Raw genomic sequence first — 24,095 nt, 5'->3', positions numbered from 1 at the left:
CCTTCTTTCCCTGCTTCTTTGTGCCTCTGTCTATAAGGTTCCTGCCCCTCTCCCCCATACTTATACATTCCTTTTTCTTCCATTCATTGATTCATAGCAAATGTAATAGGATTTCAACCTTGGGGACACAATTTTTGACCCTTGAATTCAGGTTTTGAAAAGTTTCTTCTGAGAAGTACCACTTTCTTGTGAACTCTAAAGAGTTGACTGTAGCAAGTTAAATACATATTTGGTTTGCTGAATATTTGAAGTTGATTCATTCTGAATGGAATTCTATTATTTAAAAAAAAAATTGTGGGGATTGCTAAGAAATCCAACAGTGGGTTTTATAATAAACCATCATGGAATATCTATGTATATGTGAAAGAAAGAATTGTTTTCTTGAAGAGAAACTGCACTGAGATTCAAGGGCTGAGCAACATATTTGCTTCAGATACAGAGTTGCAGTAATCATACCTTTTTAGTCCATGGTATTTGCATAATAGTATAATACTATTAATAAAATGCTAATAAAGTAGCATAACACTATTTAATCAAATTAAAAATACATACACAAAGTAACACTGCATATTTTACAAAACACATACACATATGCTTGAGAACATTTATGGATGCCCATAGAAGGGGGCAGATAGGATTAGAAATCAGAGATGGAGGAAAAGAAAAGAGAGGCCTCTTTTGTTCATAGACAAATGCCATGAACTAAAAAAAATAGTATGTTGTAGATCTTTTACCTGTTTTCTCCTTTTGTGTTCTCTGCTGTTTAACCTTTCTATGTTTCTGTATATGTATCTATCTTCCTTATTGCTTTTGGTTGCTGCATATTCTTTCACAGAATTTACTTAACACTTATCCATTCCTTTAGTGATGCCTCTAGCTACTCTTACAAATAATGCTCCAGAGAATATATCAAAGTTATTCCCTTATGAAACTGTCTGTGAATTCCTCCTGAGTATAAACCCAGGAGTTGTATAGCTGGGTCATAGAAATGGCATTACCTATGAAAACTTAGCACACGATTGATCCATGGAGTAGTTTATCAGTAATGCATTTGGGTTTCCTTCTCCATGTTCTTGCTAACAATGTTCTCTGTCATAAATCTTATATTTAGTCCATTTTACACTATCACATTGGAAGAAATTAGAAAGCTGATTAATAATTTATCACGTGCAAGGACCAAATTTTTATTATGGCCACTAGAGATTTAAAACTTATAATGAAGATGTGGAAGGAAGATTGAAATTCATGTTGAAGTTTAAAGTGTCACAGAATCATGTCCATGTTTTGCAAGGAGAAGGTATACTGTCTAGAGGTAAGGGATATTATCTTGTTGAACTGTCCAGAAGCCTAATCTTGTCAGGGTACCAGAGTCAATCATATTCAGGTGGTCTGTCTTGTGTAAACTATCTTCATTAGTGACCAAAGTTAATTAGAATGCCAATAGACTAATTCATGGTGAAAAAGCAAAATTATCAAACCTGGTAATTTATTTGGTTTATTTGGTTCAGTTGGCCACTTTTTCTTGGTAGAAAATAAAATATAATCAGGAGAGTTGGTTGGTGAGTTTTATATCAGGGCAAAAGGAAGTATTCTGTGATTCAGATGTTTGATTATATCAAGCTGTCGAAGCCTGATGACATCTATTTTCTAAGTAAAATGTTTTAATAGTCTTGGAGTCATGAGATTTGTAGCAGTGTTAAGTGATGATAATTTGTCCATACCTTTTAAAAATTTTTTTAAGTTTATTCTGTGAGAGACGGGGGGCGGGGGAAAGAGAGTGAGAGAGCGAGAGAGAGAGAAAGAGAAAGAAAGAAAGAAAGAGAGAAAGAGAAGCCCAAGCAGGCTCCACACTCTAAGTCCAGAGCCCAATGTGGGGCTTGAACTCATGAACCCTTGAGAGCATGATCTGAGACAAAATCAAAGGTTAATCTTCTGAGCCACCCAGGTGGCCCTTCCATGTCTTTTTAAAAAAATTTTTTTTTCTATTCTTTTTTGTAAAGGGGCTTTCTCTTATAGTATACATAAATTATTGTACTTATAACTAAGTTACTTAGATTAACAAAAGAGAATTAGTTGCACTGTTAGATTGAGGCAGTAAGTATTGTAAATGGTTTTACATAGTTTTGCTATTGAATTTTTAGAAATAATTTTGTAGGAATTATAGAATAGACATGATATTTAAATTTATTTTAAAACATGTACATTTTAAATTAAATTTAGAATTAGTGTTCCATAGTTTTTCTCCCTCATTAGGCCTTTATATTTTTAATGGTAACTTAGCTTCATTTTTTTTTTTAATAAAAGAAGTTAGGATTATTATTTCATTTATAGGGATATTTTTGTAAAAGATCTTTTTAGGGGTATATTTGTTGATCAGTTCTTGGTATCTCAACTCTTTATTTACTTCACTTTCATGATTTCCTTTAGGTTATTTTGGTCCTAAGGTAATTAAGCACGCAACCTGATAGTAAGGATTTTTAAATAGTACAAAAAAATCCTGAAAGTTTTTTTAATTTTTAACTTCTACATATTGTACTACATATGGGATTAATTTGAATTTATCTGATGCTGAGCATGGTTTGTTAGAAATCCAGCATTGAGGCTTAAGTTTCATACTTCAGTTTTTATTTTCTAAAAGCTCTGAGATCATAGTACCTTTTTCTCATTGTTTGAATTAGAAATGATAGATAAAAATTTGATTTTCATCAGAACTAAGTAATGAAGTATCTTTTATTAGAATTTTGATTATTGGAATTATATGGAAAAAATTCTTTTTTTTTAGTTATCACTTAACTGAGTTTTTTACTGCTGAGCCAAAATAAAATTAGGTTAAAGCATGTTTTCCTTTCCTTTTTTTCTAGTGAAAAGTATAATTAGAAATAGCAGTGGTAGAAACCATGCATTTATATCAGGATGCTTGAAATTTATTAGTATTAGAGGAGTAGTAATCTATGTGTATATAGAGACTTAAAAGTGAACATCTCCCAATTTAAGAAAAGATCTCTGGTTTTCATAATAATAGTGCTAAGTCTAAATACTTCAGTTAAAAATTGTGCAAACCACAGCACTGGGAAATAATATATATATCATGGGAGAATACTGCCACCTTGTGTATACATGATGCTACATTATGTCTCCGTTTTCTTTTGTTATGCCAGCTAAAACAAAGTGCTTCTTTACCATTTGGTACTGTGGTCAGATATGTAAATGGGTAAAACATTTGTTTTATTTTTTTCGTGTAACAAAATCAAACGGACTTATCTTTTTTCTTGGCAGGAGGAAGGGTCTTATATTTTGAAGACCTTAAATTTAGTGTAAAGTTAGCTCTAAGAATTGGAAAGTCTGAGGGATCAGTCTGGTTAATTGATCTTTGGGGTCAGTAGAAAATTGAATCTTTTTATTTGAATCTTATGGAATGTTGATATTTCTTTGATCATTCATCATTTTAGTGCTTGCCATGCTTTTGGGATCATTATTCTGAATGCCAGAATTCAAATACTGTACATAAAGGAAGTGAGGGCACTGGGGTTCCTGACGGCACCATAGTCCTTGATTTTCAAATGTTTCCCTTAAGATCAAGTGCAGAAGAATGGCTATAATAATAACATGTAATAGTGCTTTGAAAAATATTGATGTCAAGGAAAAAGGGTTCCTTTAAGTCATTTTGGTTACTTGAGGGCATGATTTGGTGGGTTTAAGACATTACCTTTCTAAAGAGGAAGAGTCACAAGACTAGGGATTCACTTTCTGATGCTTACAACTAGCTTAGCTGTTTAATCATGAGAGCTTCTCTGGGCACAAGTTTCTTCATTTGAAAAATGAGCAATTGAACTAGGTGATTTCTCAGGATCTTTTTTTTTAGTTTTAGAATTCTGTGATTGTGTGAGGTTTTACTTTTAACTGTTTTAAAATGCTAATGCTACAATGCCCTTCAAGTTACTCATTGTATTTTCTGTATAAGAAGTTATTTTGAAAGTTTAATGTAATCACATAGTTGTGTTTAACTGTCATAGAATATATTAGTAATTTGAAGGGATACCTGTGTACAAAAGTTTAAAACCAGAAGCCCGGGAAATTCACCTACTTTTTTATTTAACACATGGGGTACTTGAAGATATCAGAAGATTGATTTTGGGGTAACCTAGATTTTAAATATATACTATTTTAAGCAATGTAACACTGTTTTGGGAGTGTGGGGGGTACAAATGGATTCCAAATGCTTACATTTCAACTTCTGGGATGGCTCTAAAAGTTGGTATAAATATGGTAAGCCCATATCATGGGCAGAATTTTCTAATTGAGACGAAAAGAGAGAAAAAAGTAGCTTTAGCCTATAGTTGAAAACTTGGGAATTCTTTAGGATATTACCCACCTGAAAATTTAAGGCCAGTGATTCTTCAGAATGTAAATCTTTTCATTTTTGATTGCACAGCAGCAGATATTTCCTGCTTCCCTTGATTCATTTTTCTTGTGCAGTGCCAAGAGTGAACACATGTAGTCAGGTTTTGCTTTTTACTTTGAGGCCATATGGGAATAATTGTTTAAAATTCTACACATAATTTTAAGGCAAAGGATTCTCATTGTTAAGTTATGTAAACATGCCAAATTTAACATCTGTACTGAAATAATTTCCCAGTGCCTACTGATTGTAATACCAAAGCAAAAGAACTATATTGGTATTTTTGCATTTATTTTGTGTAACACCAAACTGTTGTTTTATAGAATACAGCCTTCATGACAAATGTTTAAATTCAGTATTAAAATGCATTTCAGAAATGAAAATTTATGCACATATTATAAAACATTAAAGATATTACTGGGGTGCCTGGGTGGCTCAGTTGGTTAGGCCGCTGACTTCGGTTCAGGTCATGATCTCGCAGTTTGTGAGTTCGAGCCCCGCGTTGGGCTCTATGCTGACATTTCAGAGCCTGGAGCCTACTTCAGATTCTGTTCTCCCCCTCTCTCTACCCCTCCCTTGCTCACGCTCTGTGTCTCTCTGTCTCTCAATAATAAATAAATGTTTACAAAAATTACAAAAAAACATTAAAGATGTTAATTAAAATGTACATATATATATATCATCTTCATGTAAATTCTTATGGAAATATAATACAATATTAAGTGAATTATATTTCATAAAAGTGAAGAGAATTATGAAAAAAGTAAAGCAGATGATATCTTATTCAGTTTTTAGAAAATGTAATCTTAAGAAAATGGGTATGTTAGTGGTGATATTAGCCATGAGGTTTTTCTGTAGAGATTTTTCCAAAGCTTTCTTCCATAACCTCCCTCTACAATGAGGAATGTGAAATTAGAAGAAAATATTGGGCAACAGTTCATAACAGGCTCATCTACAAATCCAGTTTCTGGATTGATACTCTTGAGATATTTTTGAATAGTTTGTTTTTATATAGGGACTATAGTTTTTATTGATAGCAACTTTAGTTTTAACGAGATTATGCCTGGTCTCTAATTTTCTTAATCTTATGTATGACCTTTACTTGGTTCAGTTTTGTTATGTTGGTGTTCTACTTGTTTGAAAAGCCTTTGAATTGGGTGAAGAATTATGATTGTAATAAAAAATTTGCTTGTCAGTTGTCATTTTCTTCTTCCTTGGGAATTATAGAGAATTAAAATGCTTTCTAATGAGTAAATCTTTGTTTATTTTGACATTAAAAAAAACTGAGATATAATTGACATGTAATTAATTTCAGGTATACCACATAATGACTCAAAATCTGTATATATTGTGAAATGATCACCACAGTAAGTCTGGTTAACATCCATCACCACACATATTTACAGGTTTTTTCTTGTGATGTAGTTTGAAATTTTATTTTTTTTTAATTAAAAAAAATTTTTAATGTTTATTTATTTTTGAGAGAGAGAAAAAGACAGAGTGCGAGTGAGGGAAGGGCAGGGAGAGAGGGAGACACAAAATCTGAAGCAAAATCTGAGCTCCAGGCTCTGAGCTGTCAGCACAGAGCCCGACGTGGGACTCAAACCCACGAACCGTGAGATCATGGCCTGAGCTGAAGTCAGACGCTTAACTGACTGAGCCACCACCCAGACACCCCTATTTTGAAATTTTAATGCAGCAAATAATTTCTGTGTAGAGAAGAGTTTTCTTTTCTTCATCATAGACTGCATAATTGAATTTGCAATAAGATTTGTTATCAGTTTATTTCAGTAGCCCAGATATACTAGGGCACCATGCTAAAACACAGCATTAATAATAAATGCTGACAGAGTACTTCAGTACTTCAGTGTGGTTGCTTATTGTGTTCTGCACAGGTCCAGATCTTATGTAATGTTCAGAATTGAATCAATTATTGATTTGGCCGAAAATGCTTTTTAAGACAATGAAATTCAAAATACCATATTGTTTTCGAATACTAAAAACTGGTATAGTCATTAACTGTTACGTTAATATGTAGGTCAAGGTAGAGATTGGTGGTTACATGGAAATTGAAGGATTTAGAATGTTTGTAAACGCATCTTAGATTTTTTTATATACTTTATTAAGTGTCTACTACTAGTAGTGCCATTACTAGTGAACTTATTCTGTAAATTGATCTTTTCATCATAGCAGATTAATAATTGTGATTTTTCTAGTATATGCAAAAATTTGTTTCCTATTCAAGTGAGTTTTATTTTAATTGCAGAATTTTTTAGACTGTCCTATTATGTAAACTAATAACATGTACAACATGAAGCATATTTGTACTCTAATTATATTTTTCTCCCTTTTTCCTTCTTTTTCCTTTGAATTCATTAAATGTAGTTGTTGCCCTTTGTGAAGCAGGTGCTGCTCATCAGAATGATTCTGTATTTGAAATATTAATTAATACATGGACATTTTGATCCATATTCATTCTATTTAAACTGATATACTGTTAGTGGGATCAGGTCTTTTAAATGATTGTGAAAGTTAATATCAATGATATACTATTCAGTTTTGAGATATTTAATGTAGTCTAATTTATGTATTTTTTTTAATTATTATTAGGCAAGAAGTTATGAAATGGAATGGATGGGGATATAATGATTCTAAGTTCTTCTTCAATAAGAAAGGCCAAGTTGAGTTGACTGGGAAAAGGTAACTGGTTGGTTTATTCTTTTCCTTTTTTTCCTCTTTCTTTCTATAAAAAATTTTAAACATAAATAACAAATGTATGTCATGTTAAATAACAGACACACATAGAGAGGACAATATAATGACTCCTCCCTCGACTTAAAGTTATCAACATTTTGGGGTGCCTGGGTGGCTTGGTTGGTACACCATCCAATTTCGGCTCAGGTCATGATCTCATGATTTGTGGGTTTGAGCCGCACATTGGGCTCTGTGCTGATGGCTGAGAGCCTGGAGCCTGCTTCAGATTCTGTGTCTCCCTCTCTCTGTCCCTCCCTTGCTTGCACTCTGTCTCTTTCTCAAAAATAAATAAACATTAAAAAAATAGAAAGTAAATAAAGCTATCAACATTTTGACATAATTGCTCCTTCTTTTTTTGGTAGTAAATTCCATTGTGTCACTTCTAAATATTTACATATGTCTCCTTTGAAAGTGTAGGGATCTAATATTAGCTAATCATATTAATATCATTATCATATTTCCCAAAATAAGATAATTTTATAATATCTGATTATCCAGTCCACATTTCCCCTGATATCTAAAAAAATGCCATTTTATAGGTAGGTAGTTTGAATCAGGATCCCACCCAATTTCCATGCCACTGACTTGTTCAAAGTAACTCCCAGTTTAAGACTGGGAATTTAGGGGCACCTGGGTGGCTCAGTCAGTTAAGTGTCTGACTCTTGGTTTCAGCTCAGGTCATGATCTCGTGGTTTTGTGAGTTCAAGCCTTATGTCAAACTCTGGTTGGGATTCTCTCTCTCCCTCTCTCTCTGCCCCTCCCCCACTTGCACTGTCTCTGTCTCTCTCAAAATAAGCAAACTTAAAAAATTTTTTTAAAAAGACTGGGAATTTACTTTTGGGTGTGGGTTATTATGGATGGTGAACAATTTTAGGTCTTTGTGAATATAAATAGTATTTTTAAAATTAATTTTCTGAGACACATTAGGGAAGAAGTGGTGAAGAAAGAACAATCATTTGTGTGATAACTTTCACATTTCTGAAATGTTTTTGGGAATGTGTTGATAAGAATTCTAAAGAATATTTGTATTGTTACTGTTCCAGATGCAGACAGAATTGTAAAGTAAGTTCTTAGTTGATTTTAAGAACCAATCCTGCCAGAGCTGGTATTTTGGGTTTGTCTGTTGAAATCGTTTTGGAAGGACAGTGAGTATAAACACGTAAGATTTGAATGCTGGCTCTATAAATTAAAAATTGAGAGTAGGTAAAAAATAGGATCAGATTTTTTTTTAATCTGTTCCAGGATTGTGTTTTGACTTAAAATCTATCGGGGATTAATATGATTAGGTTAATATTCTTAAAACTTACATGGTATGTCAATATATTGAAATACCAGTGAGAAATGTTTTATTCCTTTGGAGAAATTCTTTTTCTTTGCAACATAATCATTCCAGTTTTCTGACTTGAACATACTTTGTAACTGAACAAAACCTCGGGAGTAGTAATTAGGAACTAATTGTAATGAAGGTGTGAAATGTACATTTGACACTTGCTTTTTAATAGGAAAAATAAATATTATACGTATTCTCATTCCCATCTTTAAGTTTGACTGGGAAGCATATTGGTGGAGGCTTAGTTAAGAAATTGTATAATTCGGGTAGGAGGAATTTCTGGTTAAAATTAAATTTACCAGTGTTCTAAATGTTGAACGTCCCACATTTTAAATAGAATAATGTCTAATACAGAAACTTATCAGTGTAGAAGCTGGCTTTGCCAAATCTTCTGAGGGGAAAAGAAATCTTCTGAACTTAGAAAATCAACTTCCTCTCCTTTCAGATACTGTCCTCATTTCTTCCTTTCTTTGGATCTTGAGAGAATAGCATCTTTATTTTATGGGAGGGGGTAAAAAGTCCCTTATGCACAGTGCTGTTGAAAGCATTAGACACTTACTTCTGTAGGGTACTGTAGGCTATTTAGTGGTTTGTGTTGGAAGCGTATGTGTGTGAAACGAACGATTAGTCACAGAAAATATCTCAAGTAATTACATTTTAGTAGTGCCATGGGTTCAGAATCTGGTTCTTATTTCTGGTGTTCTGACACTTGATTTGTCAGTTTTCACAGAGAGGATCAGGTTTTAGAGGTCTGACATGTGCCACACTCACGGTACACTCATTAAAAACATTAGAACCCCAGTGTATTTATTCATAGTTAGATTATTCCTTTTTCAGTGTAGAGAGCACTTGTTAAAGCCCTTTCTGATTTTAAGATATATAGAATACAAAATTTGTAATTCAGATGTTGTTCAGAGAGCATAGATTAAGAGCAAAGGAGATTCAGTGGTCTTAAGAGAGATTTTTATCCAGGTTGTAATAGAACCGGAGAATTTTATATGTTCGACTTCAGACTTTGGAAGATTGCTGCTGCTGCCATTCTAACCAGAATGAGTTCCTTAAAGGCCTCATTTCTTTGTATTAACTCCTGAGTTGGGTCCAGTGGGAGAAAGGGGAATAGAATGGGGTGCATCCAACTGGCAGAGCCTAGAAGGGAGACCAGTAAAGTAGATATCAGGTACATTTGCTTTAGTGGAAGGTAGCCTTTGCTCCTCACTACGACTCATCCGGAGGGTAGCTCTCCAAATACAGAAATGGAATTTAAATGCTCTAGGATTAAATACGTACTACATAAACTATTTAATAACTAAAGCCAATAACTAAATAATATTCAGTTCCCATTTTAGTGCTGCCAGAAGTACCATTACCACAGAGGATAATAAACTGGATTGAATTGGATCATAGCTTTCTGTTAACCTAGTCTAGTTTCCTGGGGATAATGGTTGAATTAGTAGATTTGTCTGATTTGTATCAGAAAACATTTACAAACATTCTTAAAGATAATAATAGCTATTTCTTAATTGAATGGCTACTGAATTATCTTAAAATAACCCTAAGATGGGTAGTCATATTTTCTTAAAAATAATTAGGGGATTGAGGGTGAGAGAGGTTAAATAGCTTACGTGAGGTCACCTGCTCAGTGGAAAGTTGTGAGTGATACCCAAATGTTTTTAAGCTTCATTCTTGTGCCGTTTCTGTTGTTACTGTGCTTCTGCAGATAACCATACTCATTCATTGTACTGATCTTGTTTTCTCTCCAAACTCTGGGAGCACTTTATGGTAGCCTTCTCTACCCCTATACAGTAGCACAGTAAAGCTAGTCATCTTGTAAAAAATTACCCTGTGACAAAAATTGCTGTTGTTATAGTGGAAGGCACAGGGCATAAGCAAAAGAAGGTTGTGATATTCTTCAAAGAGAAAATGGAATTTGTGACTAGAAAGTATGAATTATAAGAAAATACTGATCTGAACTGAACAAATCTTTGCTCTCTATAACTGCATAGAAAACATGAATAAAATACCCAAGAATGAAATAAAACAGAGCTGGGGAAAAAGAATTCTTAGGTGCCAGAAACCAAGAGTGAGTTTTAATGAAAATTTATGGGGATTCCATTTCCATTATTTCTGATCCAAATAAATTTTTATAAGCAAATGTGGTTGATTGTATGTAGTTTGGGGAGGGCAACATTGACATTTCAAACCCAGCCAAAGAAGCAATTATTATAAGCTGTTCTAGATCTTTGGGAAATATCATAAGTTTTTTCCTGAACACAGTCTTATCTTTTGAACATATTTGTAATTTGTCAGTTTATAAATCCTTAGTTTTTTTTTTTTTTTTTTTTTTTTTAAGTTTATTTATTTATGTGGCAGGGGGGTCAGAGAGAGAGGGAGAGAGAGGAAATCCCAAGCAGGCTTTGCGCTGTTAGCACAGAACCCCGTGCGGGGCTCGAACTCACTAACCATAAGGTCATGACCTGAGCCCAAATCAAGAGTCTGAGGCTTAACTGACTGAGCCACCCAGGCACCCCTAAATCCTTAGATTTAGAATCTTGCTATTCTTACTCCTTCTAGATATAGATGAATTGAGTCCTCATGGGTTTAAGCAGCAGAAGGCAATACTTCAGAGCTAATGCTGTAGCTTTCTACAAACTAAAATTTTTGAAAAGTGTCATTTTTCTTGGACTTTAAAGGTATTATACATTAATTGGTGCTTACAAAGCACAAGTTAGTGTTTAGATGGAGAGACTTTGGGTTTGTTGTACTTTATATTTTCAGTGGTATTAAAGTTTTATCTGATTATAAAAGACTTTTAAATTGCTTAGCAATTGTGGAACTTACTCTGGGATAGATAGTTGTGTGTACTAATAGTTTGCTGCCTCTGTGCACTGCCGCAGAGTGAGAGTACTTTGTCTTTAGTCACAATAAATCTTGATGTGCACTTCATTCTTGGGTATTTATGTTCACAGAATTTTCTTTCCACACAGTGATTTCTTTGGTCTTAAAAGCTTCCCCTGGTTCTATATCTTCTACAATATAGGTCAGTTCTGTCCTGAGGAAAGGTGGTGAGTTGATCTCACCTTATATTTTACAACAAGAACTATTTCTTTTTTTTTTTTAATTTTATTTTTAATGTTTATTTTTGAAACAGAGAGAGAGAGACAGAGCATGAGCAGAGGAGGGGCAGAGAGAGAGGGAGACAGAATCTGAAGCAGCTTTCAGGCTCTGAGCTGTCAGCACGGAGCCCAACGCAGGGTTTGAACTCACAAGCCGTGAGATCATGACCTGAGTCGAAGTTGGGTGTTTAACCAATTGAGCCACCCACGTGCCCCAACAAGAACCATTTCGTAAAGTTTTCAAACTAATCTTCAACCATGAGTAAAGATCCATTTAAGAGTCACCTGTTTCCAGCGAGGGGAAGATGGGGGCGTAGGAGGACTCTGGACTCACCGCGCGTCCTGCTGATCACTTAGATTCCACCTACACCTGCCTAACTAACCCAGAAAACTACCAGAAGACTAGCAGAACCATTCTCCGGAGCCAAGCGCAGACGAGAGGCCCACGGAAGAGGGTAGGAAGGGCGGCGAGGTGGTGCGCGCTCCATGGACTAGCGGGAGGGAGCCGGGGTGAAGGGGCGGTCTGCCGGCCAAGCAGAGCCCCCGAGTCTGGCTTGCAAAAGCGGAGGGCCTGACGGAGTGTGTTCCGACAGCAAGCACGACTTAGCATCTGGGAGGTCATAAGTTAACAGCTCTGCTCGGAAACTGGAAGGCTGGAGGACAAAGGGAGGGAGAATTCCTGAGCCCCCGGACAACAGAGCTCAGTTTGTTGGGGAACAAAGGCGCTAACCAGCGCCATCTCCCTCGCCCATCCCCCAGCCAAAATCCCAAAGGGAACCAGTTCCTGCCAGGGAACTTGCTTGCTCCCCGCAAACACCCAACGCTGTGCTTCTGCGGAGCCAACCCTCCGGCAGCGGGTCTGACTCCCTCCCACTGCCACAGGGCCCCTCCTGAAGTGGATCACCTAAGGAGAAGCAAGCTAAGCCTGCCCCTCCTACCCCCGTGCACCTTGCCTACCCACCCCAGCTAATATGCCAGATCCCCAGCACCACAAGCCTGGCAGTGTGCAAGTAGCCCAGTCGGGCCACGCCACCCCACAGTGAATCCCGCCCCAGGAGAGGGGAAGAGAAGGCACACAGCAGTCTGACTGTGGCCCCAGCGGTGGGCTGGGGGCAGACATCAGGTCGGACTGCGGCCCCGCCCACCAACTCCAGTTATACACCACAGCACAGGGGAAGTGCCCTGCAGGTCCGCACCACTCCAGGGACTATCCAAAATGACCAAACGGAAAAATTCCCCTCAGAAGAATCTCCAGGAAATAACAACAGCTAATGAACTGATCAAAAAGGATTTAAATAATATAACAGAAAGTGAATTTAGAATAGTAGTCATAAAATTAATCGCTGGGCTTGAAAACAGTATAGAGGACAGCAGAGAATCTCTTGCTACGGAGATCAAGGGACTAAGGAACAGTCAGGAGGAGCTGAAAAACGCTTTAAACGAAATGCAAAACAAAATGGAAACGACGACGGCTCGGATTGAAGAGGCAGAGGAGAGAATAGGTGAACTAGAAGATAAAGTTATGGAAAAAGAGGAAGCTGAGAAAAAGATAAAAAAATCCAGGAGTATGAGGGGAAAATTAGAGAACTAAGTGATACACTAAAAAGAAATAATATACACATAATTGGTATCCCAGAGGAGGAAGAGAGAGGGAAAGGTGGTGAAGGTGTACTTGAAGAAATAATAGCTGAGAACTTCCCTGAACTGGGGAAGGAAAAAGGCATTGAAATCCAAGAGGCACAGAGAACTCCCTTCAGACGTAACTTGAATCGATCTTCTGCACGACATATCATAGTGAAACTGGCAAAATACAAGGATAAAGAGAAAATTCTGAAAGCAGCAAGGGATAAACGTGCCCCAACATATAAAGGGAGACCTATAAGACTCGTGACTGATCTGTCTTTTGAAACTTGGCAGGCCAGAAAGGATTGGCACGAGATCTTCAATGTGCTGAACAGAAAAAAATATGCAGCCGAGAATCCTTTATCCAGCAAGTCTGTCATTTAGAATAGAAGGAGAGATAAAGGTCTTCCCAAACAAACAAAAACTGAAGGAATTTGTCTCCACTAAACCAGCCCTACAAGAGATCCTAAGGGGGATCCTGTGAGACAAAGTACCAGAGACATCACTACAAGCATAAAACATACAGACATCACAATGACTCTAAACCCATATCTTTCTATAATAACACTGAATATAAATGGATTAAATGCGCCAACCAAAAGACATAGGGTATCAGAATGGATAAAAAAACAAGACCCATCTATTTGCTGTCTACAAGAGACTCATTTTAGACCTGAGGACACCTTTAGATTGAGAGTGAGGGGATGGAGAACCATTTATCATGCTACTGGAAGCCAAAAGAAAGCTGGAGTAGCCATACTTATATCAGACAAACTAGACTTTAAATTAAAGGCTGTAACAAGAGATGAAGAAGGTCATTATATAATAATTACAGGGTCTATCCATCAGGAAGAGCTAACAGTTATAAATGTCTATGCGCTGAATACGGGAGCCCCCAAATATATAAAACAATTACTCATAAACATAAGCAACCTTATTGATAAGAATGTGGTAATTGCAAGGGACTTTAACACTCCACTTACAGAAATGGATAGATCATCTAGACACACGGTCAATAAAGAAACAAGGGCCCTGAATGACACATTGGATCAGATGGACTTGACAGATGTATTTAGAACTCTGCATCCCAAAGCAACAGAATATACTTTCTTCTCGAGTGCACATGGAACCTTCTCCAAGATAGATCACATACTGGGTCACAAAACAGCCCTTCATAACTATACAAGAATTGAAATTATACCATGCATACTTTCAGACCACAATGCTATGAAGCTTGAAATCAACCACAGGAAAAAGTCTGGAAAACCTCCAAAAGCATGGAGGTGAAAGAACACCCTACTAAAGAATGAGTGGGTAAACCAGGCAATTAGAGAAGAAATTAAAAAATATATGGAAACAAATGAAAATGAAAATACAACAATCCAAACGCTTTGGGATGCAACGAAGGCAGTCCTGAGAGGAAAATACATTGCAATCCAGGCCTATCTCAAGAAACAAGAAAAATCCCAAATACAAAATCTAACAGCACACCTAAAGGAAACAGAAGCAGAACAGCAAAGGCAGCCTAAACCCAGCAGAAGAAGAGAAATCATAAAGATCAGAGCAGAAATAAACAATATAGAATCTAAAAAAACTGTAGAGCAGATCAACGAAACCAAGAGTTGGTTTTTTGAAAAAATAAACAAAATTGACAAACCTCTAGCCAGGCTTCTCAAAAAGAAAAGGGAGATGACCCAAATAGATAAAATCATGAATGAAAATGGAATGATTACAACCAATCCCTCAGAGATACAAACAATTATCAGGGAATACTATGAAAAATTATATGCCAGCAAATTGGACAACCTGGAAGAAATGGACAAATTTCTAAACACCCACACTCTTCCAAAACTCAATCAGGAGGAAATAGAAAGCTTGAACAGACCCATAACCAGCGAAGAAATTGAATCGGTTATCAAAAATCTCCCAACAAATAAGAGTCCAGGACCAGATGGCTTCCCAGGGGAGTTCTACCAGACGTTTAAAGCAGAGATAATACCTATCCTTCTCAAGCTATTCCAAGAAATAGAAAGGGAAGGAAAACCTCCAGACTCGTTCTATGAAGCCAGTATTACTTTGATTCCTAAACCAGACAGAGACCCAGTAAAAAAAGAGAACTACAGGCCAATATCCCTGATGAATATGGATGCAAAAAATTCTCAATAAGATACTAGCAAATCGAATTCAACAGCATATAAAAGGAATTATTCACCATGATCAAGTGGGATTCATTCCTGGGCTGCAGGGCTGGTTCAACATTCACAAATCAATCAATGTGATACATCACATTAATAAAAGAAAAGATAAGAACCATATGATCCTGTCAATCAATGCAGAAAAGGCCTTTGACAAAATCCAGCACCCTTTCTTAATAAAAACTCTTGAGAAAGTCGGGATAGAAGGAACATACTTAAACATCATAAAAGCCATTTATGAAAAGCCCACAGCTAACATCATCCTCAATGGGGAAAAACTGAGAGCTTTATCCCTGAGATCAGGAACACGACAGGGATGCCCACTCTCACCGCTGTTGTTTAACATAGTGTTGGAAGTTCTAGCATCAGCAGTCAGACAACAAAAGGAAATCAAAGGCATCAAAATCGGCAAAGATGAAGTCAAGCTTTCGCTTTTTACAGATGACATGATATTATACGTGGAAAATCCGATAGACTCCACCAAAAGTCTGCTAGAACTGATACATGAATTCAGCAAAGTTGCAGGATACAAAATCAATGTACAGAAATCAGTTGCATTCTTATACACTAACAATGAAGCAACAGAAAGACAAATAAAGAAACTGATCCCATTCACAATTGCACCAAGAAGCATAAAATACCTAGGAATAAATCTAACCAAAGATGTAAAAGATCTGTATGCTGAAAACTATAGAAAGCTTATGAAGGTAATTGAAGAAGATATAAAGAAATGGAAAGACATCCCCTGCTCATGGATTGGAAGAATAAATATTGTCAAAATGTCAATACTACCCAAAGCTATCTACACATTCAATGCAATCCCACTCAAAATTGCACCAGCATTCTTCTCAAAACTAGAACAAGCAATTCTAAAATTCATATGGAACCACAAAAGGCCCCAAATAGTCAAAGTAATTTTGAAGAAGAAGACCAAAGCAGGAGGCATCACAATCCCAGACTTTAGCCTCTACTACAAAGTTGTCATCATCAAGACAGCATGGTATTGGCACAAAAACAGACACATAGACCAATGGAATAGACTAGAAACCCCAGAACTAGACCCACAAACGTATGGCCAACTAATCTTTGACAAAGCAGGAAAGAACATCCAATGGAAAAAAGTCTCTTTAACAAATGGTGCTGGGAGAACTGGACAGCAACATGCAGAAGGTGAAACTAGACCACTTTCTCACACCATTCACAAAAATAAACTCAAAATGGATAAAGGACCTGAATGTGAGACAGGAAACCATCCAAACCGTAGAGGAGAAAGCAGGAAAAGACCTCTCTGACCTCAGCCGTAGCAATCTCTTACTCGACACATCCCCAAAGGCAAGGGAATTAAAAGCAAAAATGAACTACTGGGACCTTATGAAGATAAAAAGCTTCTGCACAGCAAAGGAAACAACCAACAAAACTAAAAGGCAACCAACAGAATGGGAAAAGATATTTGCAAATGACATGTCGGACAAAGGGCTAGTATCCAAAATCTATAAAGAGCTCACCAATCTCCACGCCCGAAAAACAAATAACCCAGTGAAGAAATGGGCAGAAAACATGAATAGACACTTCTCTAAAGAAGACATCCGGATGGCCAACAGGCACATGAAAAGATGCTCAACGTCGCTCCTTATCAGGGAAATACAAATCAAAACCACACTCAGATATCACCTCACGCCAGTCAGAGTGGCCAAAATGAACAAATCAGGAGACTATAGATGCTGGAGAGGATGTGGAGAAACGGGAACCCTCTTGTACTGTTGGTGGGAATGCAAAATGGTGCAGCCACTCTGGAAAACAGTGTGTAGATTCCTCAGAAAATTAAAAATAGACCTACCCTATGACCCAGCAATAGCACTACTAGGAATTTACCCAAGGGATACAGGAGTACTGATGCATAGGGGCACTTGTACCCCAATGTTTATAGCAGCACTCTCAACAATAGCCAAATTATGGAAAGAGCCTAAATGTCCATCAACTGATGAATGGATAAAGAAATTGTGGTTTATATACACAATGGAGTACTACGTGGCAATGAGAAAGAACGAAATATGGCCCTTTGTAGCAACGTGGATGGAACTGGAGAGTGTGATGCTAAGTGAAATAAGCCATACAGAGAAAGACAGATACCATATGGTTTCACTCTTATGTGGATCCTGAGAAACTTAACAGAAACCCATGGGGGAGGGGAAGGAAAAAAAAAAAAAAAAGAGGTTAGAGTGGGAGAGAGCCAAAGCATAGGAGACTCTTAAAAACTGAGAAGAAACTGAGGGTTGATGGGGGGTGGGAGGGAGGGGAGGGTGGGGGATGGGTATTGAGGAGGGCACCTTTGGGGATGAGCACTGGGTGTTGTATGGAAACCAATTTGACAATAAATTTCATATATTGGAAAAGTAAAAAAATTAAAAAAAAAAAAAGAGTCACCTGTTTCAATAATTGGTACAAGCACCTGGCTTTCCTCTTATCACATTTCTGGCAAAATTTTCCTATTTTTTGCCCATATATTCATCCTATCAATTAAGTGTCTTTGTAGTTTTAACTAAACTAGATTGTAAGTTTCTTAGGAACTGAAGTTATAATATTAATTCTGTGTGTCCTACAGTGCTCAGTACAGTCTTATATGAGTGTTATATGCTTTTTATAATTCTGGATATATATCTAAACTATTTTACTGTAATAATCAAGTTGTTCCATAGCTGTTTCTTCAGGTAAATACTGCTGATTCCTTTAACTTTTCTTATAATGTTTCTTTTCAGTCAATTTACTTCTTTGATTTCAAAGTTTTAATTTTTACTTCATGATCTTTTGTGAGATTTTTGGAACCCTTGGCAGTATGCTAGGTTTATGATTATGAAGTCAGGTTTCTTTTACTGTTTTTCAAATCCTGGGGCATTAGGTGCAAGAAAAAGTACAATTGAAAAATTTACATTCTGACATGGATCTCTTGTATGTTTTGTGCTGGACTTGTAGTTAATGGAGCAAAATCTTAAATAGAATATTCTGTGCAAGATACTTCTTCAAAGTCTGAAATACAATGCATTCAGATGTAGAAGTATATTGTGTTTTTCTTAGTGGTAGAATGTAGTTTTAAATTTTGCATGAAACAGTAACACCAACTCTATCTGTTAATCCAAGTATCTTGAAGGGGTCACCTTTTTATTTTATCGGTAATGTTATTTGTTAAGGGATTCACAAAGGTCTGATTCTGTCATGAATATCAAGGTTCTAATAACTTTTACAGGGACTCAAATTAATTGTACATTTAACATATAAAGATCCGGCAATAAACCTAATAGTTCCAAACTGGTCTTTTTGGAGAACATAACTAACACATAGCGGTGGCATATCTGTTATAACCAGCTTTCCAGAATTTGTACTGTTACCTCAGCTGAAATGAAGAAAATTTTATATGCTGAATGACTATCTTTAGTTGCTTTAGCTATGAGTCTTATACTTTCTTCCATTCCAGTTTCTTTAGATTTATGAAAACATATTATAGTACTTCAAACATACCCGTTTAGTTTGATTTTTAGCACTTGTGATTTTTTTTTAGCATGAAAAGAAACTTAACTAGTTAAAACATATGTGTTCCTTATGTATTTTTTCTCCTTTCCACTGTCATTTTTGTTTTGTTAATGTTTATTTAAAGACTATTTGAACCTCTCTTACACTGTTGGTGGGAATGCAAACTTGTACAGCTACTCTGGAAAACAGTGTGGAGATTCCTCAGAACGTTAAAGATTGAACTGCCCTATGACCCAGCAATTGTACTACTAGGTATTTATCCAAAGGATACAAAAATACTGATTGGAAGGGGGCACATGCACCCCAATGTCTATAACAGCGCTATCAACAACAGCCAAATTATGGAAAGAGCCCAAATATCTATTGATTGATGAATGGATAAAGATGTGGTGTGTGTATATATGTATATACACATATACATACATATGATGGAATATTACTCAGCCATCAAAAAGAATGAAGTCTTGCCATTTGCAACAATGTGGATGGAACTAGAGTGTATTATACTAAGCAAAATAAGTCAGAGAAAGATAAATATCATATGATTTCACTCCTATTTGATATTTTAAAAAACAGATGAATATAGAGGAAGGGAAGGAAAAATAAAATGAGATAAAAACAGAGAAGGGAGTACCTGGAGGGTCAGTAGGTTGAGTGTCCAGCTTTTCATTTGTCTTAGGTCATGATCCTTGGGTTGTGGGATGGAGCTCCATGTCAGGCTCTGTGCTGACCATGGAGGCTGCTTGGGATTCTCTCTCTTCCTCTGCCCCTACCCTGCTTATGTGCTCTCTCTCTTAAAAAAGAAATAATAAAAAAATCATAGAGGGGGCAAACCATAAGACTATTAACTATAGAGAACAAACTGAGGGTTGCTGGAGGGGAGGTGGGTAGGGGGTGGGCTAAATGGGTAATGAGCATTAAGGAGGGTGCCTGTGATGAGCACTGGGTGTTATATGTAAGTGATGAATCACTAAATTCTACTCCTGGAACCAATACTATGCAATATGTTAACTAGCTTGAATTTAAATGAAATCTTGGAAAGAAACAAAAAGTAATAATATAAAAAGAAAGACTGATTTGAGAATTTTATTTTATTTTATTTTATTTTATTTTATTTTATTTTATTCTTTCTTCAAAAAAAATTTTTTTAATGTTTATTTTTGAGACAGAGAGAGACAGAGCATGAATGAGGGAGGGTCAGAGAGGGAGACACAGAACCTGAAGCAGGCTCCAGGCTCCGAGCTGTCAGCACAGAGCCCGACGGGGGCTTGAACTCACAGACCGTGAAATCATGACCTGAGCTAAAGTCGGATGCTTAACCTACTGAGCCACCCAGGAACCCCTCCTTACAGCTGTTTAGTTATTTCCAGGATTTCACCGTTTTTGATGAGAAGCCAGTCATAATTTTTATTGTTATTACACTGTATGTAATGTGTCATTTTTCTCTAGATTCTTTTAACATTTGTATCCTCCTTCTCTTTCTCTCTCTTTATATTGCAATTTGACCATGATGTGTGTAGTGTGTTTCTTGGCATTTATCTTCTCAGTATTCTCTGGCCTTCTTGAATTTGTAAATTTATGTCTTTCATCAAATTTGGAAACTTTCTGCCATTAATTTCTTCAAATACTGTTTATTTCCTTTCCCTTTTTTTTCTTTTGCTTAGGACTCTATATGTATGTTATGTATATGTTATGTTTTATGTATGTTAGTCTTTTGCTGTTGTTCCATAGGTCCTTGAAGCTCTGTTTATTTTTTCAATCTTTTTCTTTGCTCTTCAGATTGTATGTGTTTTATTGCTCTGTCTGTAAGTTCACTGACATCTCCAGTCTGCCCTTGTGTTCCTCCAATGAATTTTTAAGAGTTTTAATTATAGAATTTCTATTTTGTTCTTTTTATAGTTTCTGTTTCTCTGCTGAGATTTTTTCTTTTACTCACTGGGAACATAGTTTCCCTTTTGCCCTTTAACATAGTTATAACTGTTTTAAAATGCTTGTGTGCTAGTTCCAGTATCTTAGATCATCAGAGTCAGTCCCTATTAATTGCCCTTTTTCTTGATTATGGATCATACTTTCTTGTTTGTCTTTGTCTAGTAACTTTGGAGTACATCTTGGACATTGTTAATGGTATGTTGTAGAAACTCTGTATTCCATTATATTCTTCCGAAGAGGCTTTATTTTTTTAACATCATCAAGTAATTAACTTGACTGTTCCTCAGATTCCCATTTCTTTCCTTTTGTGGTGGTGAGCAGCTGGGTTCTTTTAAACTTAGTTGGACTGCCTCGAGTCTGCTCCATACGTCAGTCAGACATCTGGAGAAAGTTTATGCATACATCACTCTCTGACTCTCTCCTTTCCTGTGATTTCTCTATGCTCTTCCCAGCTGTTGTGTTCACTGCAAACACTGCCTTCTGGTTCTTCAAGGCAGGAAGACTAGAGGTTTTCTGTATTTTTGTTTCCTGTTATGGCACCAGCGGGGGCTGTCCCTCAGGCTAAAACTTGTTTTAAAAATAAAAAACATCTGGAAGGTATACTTTTCTAAGCCTATCACACCCCTTTATCCCCTGTTGCCTGTTTTTGTCTGCCTCTACTGCCTTCAGAGTTGGGTTTTGTTTTTGTTTTTTTTTGTCCAGAGTTTATAGTTATATGTGGGAGGGTCATTTTGGTAGGAACTACTTGACCATTACTAGAAGCCAATTTTAAGATTTAAATTTAAATGAAGATACCTTACTCCAATGTTTTATTTTCTTTGTAATCTTAGGTACCCTCTTAGTGGCATGACTTTACCAACTTTTAGAGACTGGATCCAAAATACCCTTGGAGTAAGCCTGGAGCATAAAACTACCTCTAAAGTAAGAAATAAGAATGATTACTAGCATACTTAACTCTGTGTTGTGTCTCTGTGTGTGTGCACGTGCATGTGTTTAATCCTAAATCAGTTAGATTTATCTTTGTAATTTGTTATAATTGCTTTAATGCATTTGTTGTAATTTTTTTGTTAAGAAGTTTACTGGTTTAATTGGCCTTGCTAGGTTTTCTAGAGATGGCTTTTCAGCATCGCAGATATAGATCCTGATCTCAGAATTTATCTGAGAGTTGCCTGGCAAACTTTTTATGTTCTCTGAGGCTCAGTTACCTTAATTTGAGAAGTGAGAATACTAACTGTCTGTTCTATGTCTCTTAGGGTGGTAGTGAAATGCAAATGAATGCATTCTGTGAGAGGACTGCTACAAAAGGATAAGTTGCTATCATTTTTAGGATATTTAATGAACTGACAGTAATCCAGGATTAATATAGGATAATTTGAAATAAAAATGTAATGTTACTTTTAATATCAAAACATTCAGAATTTTAGAAGACTTACAAAAAAGTAAAAATTTGATTAAGGTATGAGTGATAGAGAACTTTGGTTTGTTCATGTAGTTTCATTTTTCTGTAGTTGAGGTTAAAAAACTTTAAACTGTATTCATATCAAACTAATGAAGTAGCATTTCTCTATATTATTATGATTTTCATTTATTGTTGTTATTATTTCTATGGCATGGTATTCTGCCTGTCCCTCTAAATTGGGTTTAAGTTCTATAAGTGCAGGGACTATGGCTTACACTGTATTCTTTTTTTTTTTTAAGTTTGTTTTATTTATTTTGAGAGAGAGTGTGCATGTGTGTGAATGGGGAGGGGAGAAAGGGAAAGAGAATCCCAAGCAGGCTCTGTGCTGTCAGCGCAGAGCCTAATGTTGGGCTCAATCTCACAGCTGTGAGATTGTGACCTGAGCCGAAATCAAGAGTCAGACACTTAACCGACTGAGCCACCCAGGTGCCTCTATGCTATATTCTCTGCTGTATCCAACACGCTATTGAGGGCTATAGGTATTTAGTGAGTACTTGTTTGCTTTATTTATAAATCCACCGTTACATGTCATTCTACTAAAGAAATTATGTGAACAGTTAATTCCTACCCCTCCGAAACCAAATTCTTTCAACTTTTCTTACAAGATTTCTTTTTTATTTCCTCAGTTCTTTCTTTTGGCTGTTTATAATTATCTTTTTTTACATTGATGTAATATGTATACCATTTTCAGAAATTTCACCAGTTTTCCATGTACTTTTTTCTGATTTTGAGCCCTTCTCAATTTTTAATAACTTAATAAAATCATAACAATGTATCTTTTGTTGGGGTTCTCTGGTCATTTCCTCTCACTGTAATGTAAATTCCATGAGGTCAAGGATTTTTTTCCCTGATTATCTTACTGCTATATCCCCAAGGCCTAGAACAGTGCCTAGTATATAGCACACACTCAATAAATATTTCTTATATAATTGGATATTAAATACAGACTCTTTAATAAGATACCACACTACATAAATATGTATTTTTTATGCATCTTTTAAATGTTATAAAATATTATCAAATGTTTATTTTGAGAGGAAGGGAGAGAGAAAGAGAGAGAGATAGCAGGAGAGGGCCAGAGAGAGAGGGAGAGAGAGAATCCCAAGCAGGCTCTGCACTGACAGCACAGATCGAGGTGGGGCTTGAACTGCGAGACCATGACCTGAGCCAAAATCAGGAATCAGCTGCTTAACCATCTGAGCCACCCAGGTGCCTCTTTTACATATTCTTATATTTTCTTTTTTCCAGATACTGTATCATAGCTTTTTTTAATAGCAGATTTTATTTGGCCAGCCTTTTCTCTGTGGTAGGCATGGTATTTGGTGCTTTTCACAAAAATTACCATCTTTTGACCTTTCTAATTCCTTATGGTAGCTGTATAAGTTTAGTGGTGATAATCTCACTTAACAGATGAAGAAGCCAAGGCTCAGAGAAGTTGGGTGATTTGCCCAGTGTCACATAGCTTTAAAGTTGAAGATTTATTTTTCAGGTTACCTGTTAGTTGAAACTAAGTATCAAATTATAATTATGTTGTGAGTTTTAAAGCAGTTCTATAAAAATAGACAAGGTTTCTTGTTGATCATTTTAAAATGGTAATTGAAATCTAAGAAATGGTAAATTTTATCTGCAGATGAAAATGTAGATGATGCAAAAGTTAAGTAGCTTTTCCCCAGTTTCCTTGATCTAAAATGGAAGATTTGAGACTTTGCCATCTTCTTTGTTCTTGATTGCAATCTTCAAAAATAATGAGAAGGTGGGCCAAAGATGT

General features: G+C 36.1%; 1 protein-coding gene across 6 annotated transcripts in view; it reads left to right on the top strand.

Annotated features, from left to right (window-relative positions):
* AGPS (alkylglycerone phosphate synthase) overlaps positions 1-24,095 on the top strand; it is a 218,573-nt gene that overhangs the window by 27,130 nt on the left and 167,348 nt on the right. For all 6 annotated transcript variants that reach the window (XR_007454460.1, XR_007454457.1, XR_007454456.1 and 3 more), the window contains exons 2-3: positions 7,010-7,099; positions 21,699-21,789. Coding sequence is in view for 1 of the 6 variants with exons in the window: in XM_049615961.1 (XP_049471918.1) it covers positions 7,010-7,099; positions 21,699-21,789 (181 nt within the window). In the remaining 5 variants the exon portion in view is untranslated. The remainder of the gene's footprint in view (positions 1-7,009; positions 7,100-21,698; positions 21,790-24,095) is intronic.

Source organism: Panthera uncia (assembly GCF_023721935.1).
Source record: "Panthera uncia isolate 11264 chromosome C1 unlocalized genomic scaffold, Puncia_PCG_1.0 HiC_scaffold_3, whole genome shotgun sequence".
Taxonomy (NCBI): Eukaryota; Metazoa; Chordata; class Mammalia; order Carnivora; family Felidae; genus Panthera; species Panthera uncia.
Note: the sequence above shows the minus strand (reverse complement) of the source record. Positions and strands in the feature narration are given on the sequence as shown.